The sequence below is a fragment of the Dendropsophus ebraccatus genome, chromosome 3, assembly GCF_027789765.1.
Source record: "Dendropsophus ebraccatus isolate aDenEbr1 chromosome 3, aDenEbr1.pat, whole genome shotgun sequence".
NCBI lineage: Eukaryota > Metazoa > Chordata > Amphibia > Anura > Hylidae > Dendropsophus > Dendropsophus ebraccatus.
In genome coordinates this window covers 173,389,247-173,401,854 of record NC_091456.1, presented here as the reverse complement: position 1 = coordinate 173,401,854, position 12,608 = coordinate 173,389,247, and the positions used below count along the sequence as shown (strand labels likewise).

At 45.8% G+C, this 12,608-nt stretch overlaps 2 protein-coding genes and 1 long non-coding RNA gene across 8 annotated transcripts in view; 1 reads left to right on the top strand and 2 right to left on the bottom strand.

Moving 5' to 3' along the window:
• The window catches only part of STARD6 (StAR related lipid transfer domain containing 6), a 10,882-nt gene extending 9,321 nt beyond the window's left edge, over positions 1-1,561 (bottom strand). The window contains exons 1-2 of one of the 2 annotated variants that reach the window (XM_069963155.1): positions 1,476-1,561; positions 120-190 (exon numbers count right to left, since the gene is read on the bottom strand). The gene's annotated coding sequence lies outside the window, so the exon portion shown is untranslated. Of the gene's footprint in view, positions 1-119; positions 196-1,475 lie in introns of both variants that reach the window. The other variant, XM_069963154.1, reaches the window with a different exon arrangement.
• Positions 1-10,030, top strand: part of LOC138786280 (uncharacterized) — a 23,516-nt gene extending 13,486 nt beyond the window's left edge. The window contains exon 3 of one of the 2 annotated variants that reach the window (XR_011362209.1): positions 9,705-10,030. This is a non-coding gene — a long non-coding RNA (uncharacterized lncRNA). Of the gene's footprint in view, positions 1-2,526; positions 2,733-9,704 lie in introns of those variants that run through there. The other variant, XR_011362210.1, reaches the window with a different exon arrangement.
• POLI (DNA polymerase iota) lies at positions 4,410-12,608 on the bottom strand. Of its 4 annotated transcripts, none has more exons than XM_069963151.1 (10): positions 12,590-12,608; positions 11,545-11,658; positions 10,539-10,703; positions 9,792-9,938; positions 8,549-8,785; positions 7,968-8,146; positions 7,174-7,265; positions 6,591-6,724; positions 6,142-6,359; positions 4,410-5,189 (listed from the first exon to the last, which is right to left on the bottom strand). In XM_069963151.1, exons 2-10 carry the CDS (start codon positions 11,606-11,608, stop codon positions 4,503-4,505), a joined length of 1,923 nt encoding a protein of 640 aa, XP_069819252.1. In that variant the 5' UTR covers positions 11,609-11,658; positions 12,590-12,608; the 3' UTR covers positions 4,410-4,502. The 4 variants fall into 4 exon arrangements, with proteins under 4 accessions (XP_069819252.1, XP_069819250.1, XP_069819251.1 ...); XM_069963149.1 differs by lacking the exon at positions 12,590-12,608 and adding an exon at positions 12,409-12,583; XM_069963150.1 differs by lacking the exon at positions 12,590-12,608 and adding an exon at positions 12,415-12,583.

Genomic DNA, 12,608 nt, shown 5'->3' with positions numbered 1-12,608 from the left:
TAACGCTGCAGTATACATAACCTAGTGCAGTGCTCCTCGACATCTTATATTTTCTTCTGCAATATTCCAAGTAACTAAATGATCAGAACAATTCAACATCACAACAATCCATCACCTACCTGTGCCTGAGACTCCTTAGTCCTCTCCTGCTCAGCACCTCCCCCTGCAGGCTCAATCTTATCACTGCACTCTACTCTGCAAGAATATGGAAACATGAGTTTTTATAACTGGATAGAAAAGCTAAGACCATAACATCTGCTAATTGTTTTACATACAGGGGCAAATACAGAGGAAAAATGGCCACAATATAGGGCTTGTGTTTAGCTCACAGAGCATTGTCTAGACTGGATACAATTGTATCACTTCTCAGCTGAGAGCAGGACTAGCTATGTACAATGTATCAGTCTGGGGTCCAGGCTGTAGAGCTCACAGAGCATTGTCTAGCCTGGATACAATTGTATCACTTCTCAGCGGAGAGCAAGACTAGCTATGTACAATGTATCAGTCTGGGGTCCAGGCTGTAGAGCTCACAGAGCATTGTCTAGGCTAGATAATGTTTCAGAATGGAGTGAATGGAAGATGTCTCTGAGTGTATGGTACAGGCATGTTTAGCAGTCACCGATCTCTCACCAAGATTTACACTACCCTAAAGTAGCCTCATAGTTTTTCTTTTTTATAGGGCAGTAGAGGAAGCACTGTTACCCCCTCTTGTTCCATGACCAAGTGTCTGATCAGGCCTCACCTGTAATCACTATGGGGGAAATTTATTAAGGAAAAAATGCATATTTTTCGGCGGGAAAGGGCTGGATGCAAATAAATTTATTCTCAAATGGCCGTTTTGCAAATAAAATATTCGCATCTGGCCACTTTCCGCCCGGTACGCCAGGGGGGCGGGGAGGGTGTGTGGAGGGGCAGAACTCAGAGTCCGCGCTATTCATCATTTGTTTCGCTAAAAAATAGTCAGGAAACCTACTCCAGCTCTGAGCTGGCATAGGTGTCCTGGCGCGTGCACTGGTGCGCATGGCATTTATGTAGAGGCAGTGCGCCTCTACATAAATCTCTGGACTGCCGGAGCTGCGGGGACATTTTTAAGTCTGGCTCTGAAAACGCCAGACTTAATAAATGTCCCTAGATAGATAGATAGATAGATAGATAATAGATAGATAGATAGATAGATAGATAGATAGATAGATAGATAGATAGATAGATAATATAAATATATATCACAGATATCACTGCATGCTGGGTTTTGCAGGAATCCAGCACTTCTATCTGGGTACATGTTTTTGTGAATGAGGGCACTGACCTAGAATACTGATATAAGGTTACACACAATGTTCATCAGTAATAGAACACTTCCTACAAGGTTACACATTGGTTACAATGTTCATCCATGTTCCAGGAGATCAGCATTCAAGGTTACACAGAATAGATAGAATGTTACCAGGTTGGCATCAGCATTATACAAGTCTTACCCCAGTGTCAGGAAGCTGCCGGAGAAGCCCAGCTCCCTCCTCCTCCTCCTCCTCCTCCTCTGTACTTTGCTCTGGCTCTCAGCTGTTTGTCACATAACCACACACTGTAAGAAACGTGCCAGGAAGTGCTGGAGATGAGCCACATCTGCACCCCCACCCCATGTCATGTGACTATTACATATGAAGCCGGAGATGGCCATGTTGCTTAAGGGCATATATGTTACAGCCTTTACACTGGACTGGAAATAATTCCTTGCATAGTGCGATACTTGGAATAGTGAGAAAGAGAAAAACTCAAATGTTACATCCACATAAAAGAGGCACTGTTTTTTTTTTTTAAAGAAATCAGCCTTAGGTTTTGTTCACACATTGTGCTTTTTTTATGACAAGAACGGCTGTTGTTTTCTATTAAAACAACGGCCGTTCTTGTCATTGTGAAATGTGCTGCATTGAAGTCAATGCAAACAACAGGTATTGAACAATGGCCGTTGTTCGCTAAGGCCGTGGAAATAATTGACATGTCAATTATTTCCGTCCGTTGTGCATTGATTTCAATGCAACAATGGATGTTGTTTGACACTCACTGTTTTTGAGTGCCAAACTGTTTTTGAGTGGCCGTTGTCCGTACCGTGTTTGATAATAGCCTTAATAGGGTAGTTCACAAAAAAAAAAAAATATATTTCAAATCAACTGGTGCCATAAAGTGCCAGATTTGTTATTTACCTCTGTTAAAAAATCTCAAGTCTTCTAGTACTTATCAGCTGCTGTATGTCCTGCAGGAAGTGGTGTATTCTTTCCAGTCTGACACAGTGCTCTCTGCTGCCACCTCTGTCCATGTCAGGAACTGTCCAGAGCAGTAGCAAATCCCCATAGAAAACCTCTCCTGGACATCCGGGCACCAATGAACTTGGTCATGAAGGCGTTAAAGTCAATAGCACTTTGAAAACCTGACAACTCCAAAAAAGGAAATAAAAAATAAAAATAAACAACACATCACAAGTATCCAAAAAGTTATTTACATGTGGATTTTATTGGCAATTTGATATTTTAGGGTGCACACTGCTAAATCACCAATATGTGCCTGCATGGAAAAATCCGGCTCCCATTGACTTGAATGCAGACGCCTTTTATTGTCCACATGGCATTGGAAAATCTGTCACCGTGTAACTTATTTGTACGTTTCTGCACGGAATTGCTGCAGATTCCCTCCAGGAAATAATTCTGCATGTAAGCTCCTATCAAAATTTTTGCCCGATTTTTCCACCTAATATATCTGCTATGTGGATGACCACTTAAAGTGTCAATGTCTTTTTTTTTTTTTTACAGAAATGAATAGTCCAGGCAATTTTAAGAAACTTTGTAATTGGGTTTATTTGGCAAATATGCCATTATCTGCATTCAAAAAGACTTTCCCCAGGTCCCTCCCCTCCTCTCGCTCATTCATTGCTCATTATCAGGAAATCTTGTCTTGTTGCATCAGACATGCCCCTGTCTGTTCTATGGATTAGTCGCCAGCAGAGAGCAGAAAATAATGGATTACACAGCGGGAGCTGTGTGAAGCTGGTATTAAGAGGTCAGAGAGGTCAGTGCTGACCTCAGAGGAGATAGCTGGTTATGTAGCTGTAAATTAAAGTGACACTGTCACCCTGCTTTTTGCATTCTGACATCTCTACACAGGTGTAAAGGGTAAATTTAGCGGTTTTCATGCCTTATTTTATATCATACGTCATGGTGCTTGTTCAAGTAAAAAGTGATCTTTTATGAACTGCAGATTGTGATAAGTGGGCGGGGCCCTGCGGCATTCGCGCCACTTAGCCACGCCCACAATGCCACAGTTGGTCCCGCCCCCTTGACGCCCATTGGTGGGCCGACCTAGAGGGGGTGGGGTCTAAACCTTTAGGCCAGCCCGTTCCAATGGCTGGTGAGGGGGCAGGGCCAATGGTGGCATTGTGGGAGGGGCTAAGTGGCGCTAATACTGCGAGGCCCCGCCCACTTAACATAATCTGCAGTTGATAAAAGATGACTTTTTACTTGAACAAGCACCATGACGTATGATAAAAAATAAGGTATGAAAACAGCTAAATTTACCCTTTACACCTGTGTAGAGATGTCAGAATGCACAAAAGGAGGTGACAGTCACTTTAAATCTTTGTTGTCCTGTTTTGGTGCTTCATCTCCCACCACCCCTCCCCTCTCCATAAGAGAACCATGAAGACAGGGGGGAGAGCTTCAAACTGCTTTTTCATTATAAAAATGCATTTTTCGGAGCTTACAGTGAGCGTTAGATTTCATTGGGCATTGGATTCACAGCTTACACCTCCAAGTACTGCTCTTTAATATCCTCAATGCTGCTGCAGCCTCTGAGGGTGGCCTACAGAGATACAGGGGAGGAGGATTCCCACTTGTGTGTGTGCAGTGTAGGCATCATAGCAGCTAGGTTAAACAGACTATCTCAGGGATAACTGAAAATTAATTTTTTTTTTTTTTTTTTTAAATGTTTTTTTTTTTTTAACTAACCCTTCAGGCTGCCCACAAGATGATGTAGTGCTCTCATTAAGAGTCCCCTCCATGGTGCACAGCAATGTCTCTCCATGTCTAGGTCCAGGTCCAGTGCGGAGTTATTTGCGTGCAGTACTTACATATGGACTTCCTCCCCATTGTCTGACCAATCATAGACCAGCACCTCCTCCTCTTTGCTATGCCGCTACATGCACTGGGTATGCTGGGTGCTATGTGAGCAGGAAGGAAGGCAAGGAAGGGGTTACACTAAGCCCTGAGCTTTAGCTTTGGCTGTCCAGGCATGATGGGGATTGTAGTTTTGCAACAGCTGGAGGGCTGGGAGTTTGACATCCCTGTTCTAGAAGGCAGATGTAGAAGATCATAGTAATGCTAACATAGTAATCATAGTATCTAACATAATGAGAAACTCAGCCGTCAACTTATATGAAACTTTTATAAGAAATCTCCTCTTGTCATATTAACATTATATACAGTTATACACACAAGGCTAACACAAGTATCTACTATCTAGCTCGGCTTGAAGTACTTCAGCAGGTTGTTGGGATGAGACGCTGGGCTTGGCCTTTGACCTTTTGAGGTCTTTACTTTATCTAGAAACTTCTTGACCTGGATTTTGGTGTTGAGTTTTTGGTTCTTCCATTCGCTCATGAGTTCTTCTTGAAGCTCTGCCGGCAGCTGTGAGAACACGTTCATGTCAATGCTTTTAGGAACTGACGCAGCGCTGGCGTTTCCAGATTCTGTACAATCCATTGGAAACCCGATATTTGGTTCTGTACTCCGGGGACAGGAAGAAAGAGACGCAGAAGGAGCCATGATGACCGGGTCTGAGGCACAGCAAGCATATTCAGCGTCTTTTACCAGAAGTTTCTTTGATGGGGGCCGCACAGTGTCCAGAGAACGTCCGGTGTCTCTTGCACAGTTGGGCTGCTGCCCCATTTTTACTCTGTTAAAGAAACTCTGTATCCCCCCAGTAGCTGCAGGGAATTGGTTTGTCCGGTTAGTCTTGTTCCCTCTAGATCCATGCGGACTTTGGGCAATCTCTTTCTTGATGTCCTCAGGGAGTTGGCTGAACACATCCATGTCGATGTTGTCAGGGAGTGATAGTGAAGACTTAGAATCCATCTCTGCAGGACAAGGGGGGCAGCCTGGGGTTTCAGGAACTGCAGGACTGGTTTCTGCACTGGATTCCTTTACCTTATACAAAAGAAACCTATCAGTACAGAGGATGTGTCCTGTGTGGTGTAGTACAGAAGAGGTGTCCTGTGTGGTGTAGTATATAGAGGATGTGTCCTGTGTGGTGTAGTATAGAGGATGTGTCCTGTGTGGTGTAGTATAGAGGATGTGTCCTGTGTGGTGTAGTATAGAGGAGATGTCCTGTGTGGTGTAGTATATAGAGGATGTGTCCTGTGTGGTGTAGTATATAAAGGATGTGTCCTGTGTGTTATAGTATAGAGGAGGTGTCCTGTATGGTGTAGTATATAGAGGATGTGTCCTGTGTGGTGTAGTATATAGAGGAGGTGTCCTGTGTGGTGTAGTATATAGAGGATGTGTCCTGTGTGGTGTAGTATAGAGGATGTGTCCTGTGTGGTGTAGTATAGAGGATGTGTCCTGTGTGGTGTAGTATAGAGGAGATGTCCTGTGTGGTGTAGTATAGAGGATGTGTCCTGTGTAGTGTAGTATATAGAGGATGTGTCCTGTGTGGTGTAGTATAGAGGAGGTGTCCTGTGTGGTGTAGTATATAGAGGATGTGTCCTGTGTGGTGTAGTATAGAGGATGTGTCCTGTGTGGTGTAGTATAGAGGATGTGTCCTGTGTGGTGTAGTATATAGAGGAGGTGGTGTCCTGTGTGGTGTAGTATAGAGGAGGTGTCCTGTGTGGTGTAGTATATAGAGGATGTGTCCTGTGTGGTGTAGTATAGAGGATGTGTCCTGTGTGGTGTAGTATATAGAGGTGGTGTCCTGTGTGGTGTAGTATAGAGGAGGTGTCCTGTGTGGTGTAGTATATAGAGGATGTGTCCTGTGTGGTGTAGTATAGAGGATGTGTCCTGTGTGGTGTACTATATAGAGGAGGATATGTCCTGTGTAGTGTAGTATAGAGGATGTGTCCTGTGCGGGGTAGTATAGAGGATCAGTCAGCTACACACATACCTGGCTGACACCACAGTCACCTCCTGTCAGTGACTTTTTCTGGGTGAGGTAAAATCCAATTGAACATCTTGATGAGGTTGAGGACCTGGCGGCCTTGAGGTTGGAGAAGCAAACATTCAGTAATGTAAGGTGAAAAGGCAACTTGACATCAATCATCCTCTCAAAGAGCTTCATGAGCAGCTCCATCAGCGTGGAGACCACAGCAGCACTGTCTGATCCTGAAGAGAAAAAAGTAGGTTCATATAAAATCACATATGGGAGGTAAAAATAATAGTTTTGTCTACATATCTACTATGTGTATATTTGTTTCCATGGTAACAGACTACAAGCAAACCTTGTGTAGTCTGACCCTGCAGTCATGTATTATTCAGCCTCCTCTGCCATCTCTTGTTGGTAACATAAGATGGTAACTAAGCTAATGTTTATGGCTGCTGTCACCAGTCTCTTACCACTGCTCACGCTCTGTGCCACGTTCAATGGAATCGGACACTGACGGCTTTCTCGGTTGAAATATTTATTGGTTGGCGTGAACTGGCGAATGGTTAATCGCAACGTGTGGGCGCTCCTCCCATCAGCGCTCAGTCTGGGAAGGAGAAAGGTAAATCAAATTACACATTACAAATGACACCTTTCCACACAGAGCATTGTCTAGCCCAGGGATGATAAACCTTTGGCACTACAGCTGTTGCGAAACTACAATTCCCATCATGCCTTTGGCTGTCCTGGCATGATGGGAATTGTAGTTTTTCAACAGCTGGAGGGCCGAAGGTTCCCCATCCCTGGGCTACACTCTGCAGTAAACAGGATCATTCTCATTCACTGACAGCAAACATATCAGACCTATGTACATACAGCACTCCCCAACCGGTGGCTTTCAAGCTGCTGCAAAACTACAACTCCCATCAGCCATCGGGGCATGAGGAGTGTTGTAGTTCTGCAACAGCTGGAGAGGCAGAGGTTGGGGAACCCAGCTTTAATATAACTAATCTAATGGTAGCTGGACTATCTGCAGACTGTGACTCCTTTACTCACCTATTCAGCAGAAGGCGCAGCAGTTCCTCCAGTTTCGCTCGTACATCTGACACCGTGCAGCATTTTTTAAATGAATCTTCTTCACTAAGCGACTGAAATATATGAAGAAAAAAAAAGAGAGATCTAAGGTCTTACAATGACAAATAAATCACTAGTAATGGGTAATGTGTACCATAGAAACTGCGCCGTCTGCAATGCTTATCATGTGCACTATGTATGTTTATTATGTATGAGCCACTGAGGCAGCAGGGGGTGCTGGGAAGATGAGTTAAAGGGGTTGTCCAGGCTTAAAAAAACATGGCTGGTTTTTTCCAGAAACAGCACCTCTTCTGTCCTTAGTTTGGGTGTGAGGTTTTGCAGCTCAGTTCCATTTATATGAATGGAGTTGAACTGTAATACCACACAAAACCTGCGAAGCTGTTTTTGCAAGAAAGTAGCTGGATCCTGGATAACCTCTTCAAGAAAAAGACAAAGGAATATGCAATGGGATGTATAGTATAGGCCAGGGCTGGGGAACCTTGGGCCCTGCAGCTGTTGCTAAACTACAATTCCCATCATGCCTGGGCAGCCAAAGCTAAAGCTTCGCCTGTCCAGGCATGATGGGAATTGTAGTTTTGTAACAGCTGGAGGGCCCAAGGTTCCCCATTTCTGGTATAGGCCTTCTGCTGGTAAAGCAGCTAAAGAAGAGTGACCAGTGTCTGACAGACTATAGTGGTCAGTCTGCACTGTTTACAGCAATGACAGCCGGGCAGACATGGTCTATAGGAAATGGAGGATAAACTTGTTCCTTATACCTGCGGAGGTCCAGATGACATCACTGCAGAGTTGTCCTCTCCTCTGCTGAGCGCCTGGATACGATGAGCAACTTGGGCCCCCAACTCCTTTTCCAGCACGGCGACTGGACAGGACTGCAGGGCAGTAACACTGCTCAACCCCAAAGCCTCCAGACGCTGGGCTGTTTTATATCCGATGCCTGCACGTAAAGAAGATGATGACACTGACCTGCACCATACAATATGGCCACAAATATGATCGCAACCTATATAAAATTGCATCTAGCTCTGGCACTTTGGGCTGGGGGTCCCAGAGGTTAGACCCAGAGAATGTTCTGCAGCATGACTACAATGCACATGATAGGAATGGGCTTAGCTGCAGCTCCCACAGGGCTGGGAGGCCAGGAGCACTGCCGTACAGGAAATAACTCGGACCCCCACTGATCAAAAAGACTTCTTTTAAAAGGGTTCTATTATCGGAATACACTCAGGTTTAAAGAGAACGCCATCACTGCTAGGTTTCTATGGTGCTTACTGTATATATAGAGGCCGCACTTTAGTTTAGTGACACCTAGTGGCGGTGAGTGGTAGTACATCCTCACCTGGAATCTTATGTACGTGATTCAGACTGTGGATCAGATGGTCGTAGCTTTCAGGAAAGAGAACGGTTTGTTGATTTGGCTTGAAGGTCCCAGACACAAGTTTGGAGAGAAGCTTATTAGATGCAATGCCTGCACAGCCCGTCATACCCAGCCTGCTGTGCACCGCTGCCCGGATGTCGGCTGCCACCTGAGACCCCACGATGAATCGCTTGTGAGTCCAGTCACTGGGATCTACACCTGAGAATACAGCAACCAGTAAATGTCATAAACCGAGAAAAGCCAAAGCCCCTATGCCAGCACCCTGTGATTACTGCTTGTAAGGGGAGAGGGGGGGGAGACATTGACACCATCTAAGGTCAGGAGTACAGGGTTTTTGTCAAGAGCCAAAGTACTCACACGTCAAGTGCAGATACTATAGGAAACTAGCAAGGAAGTGTCTGGGGGCCCCCATGCACATTAGACAATCATCGGATCCAAGGTTTGGCTGACTAATGTGTATGAGGGCCCATAGATCACGTGATGAAAAGGCTTTGGCCTGCAATGAATGGGACAGCAGAGGACTGCAATACCAGACACAGCCACAACCCAATGAATGGCACTGTGCATGGAAAACAATGAAGGTGGCACCACTGAATTCCTCTGAGGAAAAAAAATCATGTGTCGTGTCACATGATCTAGAAATTCTAATGCAAGTCTACAGGAGCGGTCATCTCCACGCTCATTCTCTTCACCTGTCAGGATCTAAACCCTCAGACCATGACCGATAAAAACTTTAGAAGTCTATCAGAAAATTATACAGATTTGTAAATGACCTCAAGCCTTCCAGTACTTATCAGCTGCTGTATGTTCTGCAGAAAGTGGTGTATTCTTTCCAATTTGACACAGTGCTCTCTGCTGCCACCTCTGTCCATGTCAGGAACTGTCCAGAGCAGTAGCAAATCCTCATAGAAAACCTCTCCTGCTCTGGACAGTTCCTGACATGGACAGAGGTGGCAGCAGAGAGCACTGTGTCATACTGGAAAGAATACACCACTTCCTGCAGGATGTACAGCAGCTAATAAGTACTGGAAGGCTGGAGATTTTTAAACAGAAGTACATTACAAATCTATATAACTTTCTGACATCAGTTGATATGAAAACATTTTTTCTCCTCCAGTGTGTCCCTTTATGAACAAATGATCACTCTAGTGAATGACCCCCATGGATGACCTCATAAGTGTACAAGCAGTGACTCCCCCCTCACCTTGCTGGTTGTACACATGTCCAGACACCTCCATTGCTCTGTCACACTGGGGGTCTTGCAGCCTCTTATCCACCAGCTCTGTGATGTCAATGAAGTTCTCATCGAAGCCGAGCCGCTCCACCTGGGGACTGAACTCTTCCAGCAGACCTGGAACCAAACCCAGAGGTCATGGGTTACTGGAGACCACATCAGGTCGCCCTCCTGTTACCCTCCATACACGGCCGAATATCCGAATGATCTCTCCCATTGAGTTTAAATAGGTTGGTCACCAAAATGTATTTTTGTTTTAAATAAACTGGTACCAGAAAGTGCCAGAGATTTGTAATTTACTTCTATTTAAAAATCTCAAGTCTTCCAGTACTTATCAGCTGCTATATGTTCTGCAAGAAGTGGTGTATTCTCTCCAGTCTGGCACAGTGCTCTCTGCTGCCCCGTGTACGGAACTGTCCAGAGCAGGAGAAGTTTTCTATAGGGATTTGCTACAGCTCTGGACAGTTTCTGACATGGACAGAGGTGTCAGCAGAGAGCACTTTGTCAAACTGTAAAGAATACACCACTTCCTGCAGGACATACAGAAGCTGATAAGTATTGGACGTATAATATAAATATAAATAATATGATGCTTTTATGCAAAATTGCATGAAGGTGCACAAGACTAGAAAGTGCAGGGTGTTAGATGCGGTGGTAATGATGGCTGATCTGTCACATGACTGTAATATGCCAGGCACAGCGCCCCCCAGCTGTCACCTGTGACCCTGTAGGACATCTCCCGGTAGTGGGTCAGGTCCTCCCCGCTCACCAGCACCAGCTGCGGGCAGCGCTCTTTGGCATCTCGGATGGACATACATTTCTTCACGCCGAGGTTCCTGGCCACATAGTTACAGGTGATGACAAAGGTTTTCTGCTGGACGCCTGGAATAGAGGGAACAGTCAGAGTATAGGAAGCCCTGTAACAGTAAGACATAGGCCGCATCTGGATGAGCCCCAGTCATGTGACCTCCATACAGCGCCAACCAGTATAAATCTACTTGGTGGCCCCCACTGTGCCCTCCTTATAGTGCCAACCAGTATCCTCCTACATGGTGTCCCTCAGTGTGCCCTCCATATAGTGCCAACCAGTATCCTCCTACATGGTGTCCCTCAGTGTGCCCTCCATATAGTGCCAACCAGTATCCTCCTACATGGTGTCCCTCAGTGTGCCCTCCATACAGCGCCAACCAGTATCCTCTACACCATGGGTCTCAGTGTTCCCTCCATACAGCGCCAACCAGTATCCTCTACACCATGGGTCTCAGTGTGCCCTCCATACAGCGCCAACCAGTATCCTCCTACATGGTGTCCCTCAGTGTGCCCTCCATACAGTGCCAACCAGTATCCTCCTAAGTGGTGGCCCTCAGTGTGCCCTTCATATAGTGCCAAACAATACCCTCCTACGTGGTGGCCCCCAGTGTGCCCCCCATATAGTGCCAACCAGTATTCTCCTACATGGTGGCCCTCAGTGTGCCCCCCCCATACAGTGTCAACCAGTATTCATCTACATGGTGTCCCTCAGTGTGCCCTCCATATAGTGCCAACCAGTATCCTCCTACATGGTGTCCCTCAGTGTGCCCTCCATATAGTGCCAACCAATACCCTCCTACACAGTGGCCCTCCATACAGTGCCAGTCACCATGCTCACATATAACTCCCATTTGGCATGGTAGGTGGCACCATGACGGGGGGCATCACCAGCTATACGGCTACTAACAATTACCGAGAGGCTTCTCCTTCAGCTCGGGGTTGCGGATCATCTCCACCTGGGCGTAGAAGCAGTCCATGTCCAGATGTACGATCACCCGCCGGGGGGCTGGCACCGCCACTCCGCCCACTGCAGGAAGGAAACACCAGGAGGTACAATAATAAGGATATATAGCGGCATATTACAGTACAGCCTGCCATCACTATATATATATATATATATATATATATATATATATATCTTACAGTACAGCATGGCATCACTATATATATATATATATATCTTATAGTACAGCCTGGCATCACTATATATATATATATATATATATATATATATATCTTACAGTACAGCATGGCATCACTATATATATATATATATATCTTATAGTACAGCCTGGCATCACTATATATATATATATATATCTTATAGTACAGCCTGGCATCACTATATATATATATATATATATATATATATATATATATATATATATATATATATATATATGAGTGTGGGGGAATACACAGTACATGGACCCTGTATGGCATGGGTCTCAAACTCGCGGCCCTCCAGCTGTTGCAAAACTACAATTCCCATCATGCCTGGGACAGCCAAAGCTTTGCTTTGGCTGTCCCAGGCATGATGGGAATTGTAGTTTTGCAACAGCTGGAGGGCCGCGAGTTTGAGACCCCTGCTGTATGGGGTGAGTGCTGCTCACAGCTGATAGTCTGCTACAGTGTATAAGGCAGGTCACATAGTCACATGACCCGTCCACGTGACCCCACCACAGTGTGTGACTCCTGCCACTGACAGAGATCCCACCAGTGTCCCCATAGACCCCATGTGCGCCGGCAGTAGGGGGCGCTGTGCAGGTAACATAACATTTACAGGCTGCAGCGGGCTCCCGGGGCACGGCCGCCTCCTCCTCCCGGCTCAGCCACTCCGCCTCGTCCGCCTCATCTTCTTCCCGCGGAGAGTCCATTCCGAGCCCTACACAGAGTACAGGCGGGAAATGTGACCGGACCCCGGCCTGACAGCGAGGAAACAGCGGGGACGGCCTCACCACGTGACCTGCTCCAGTC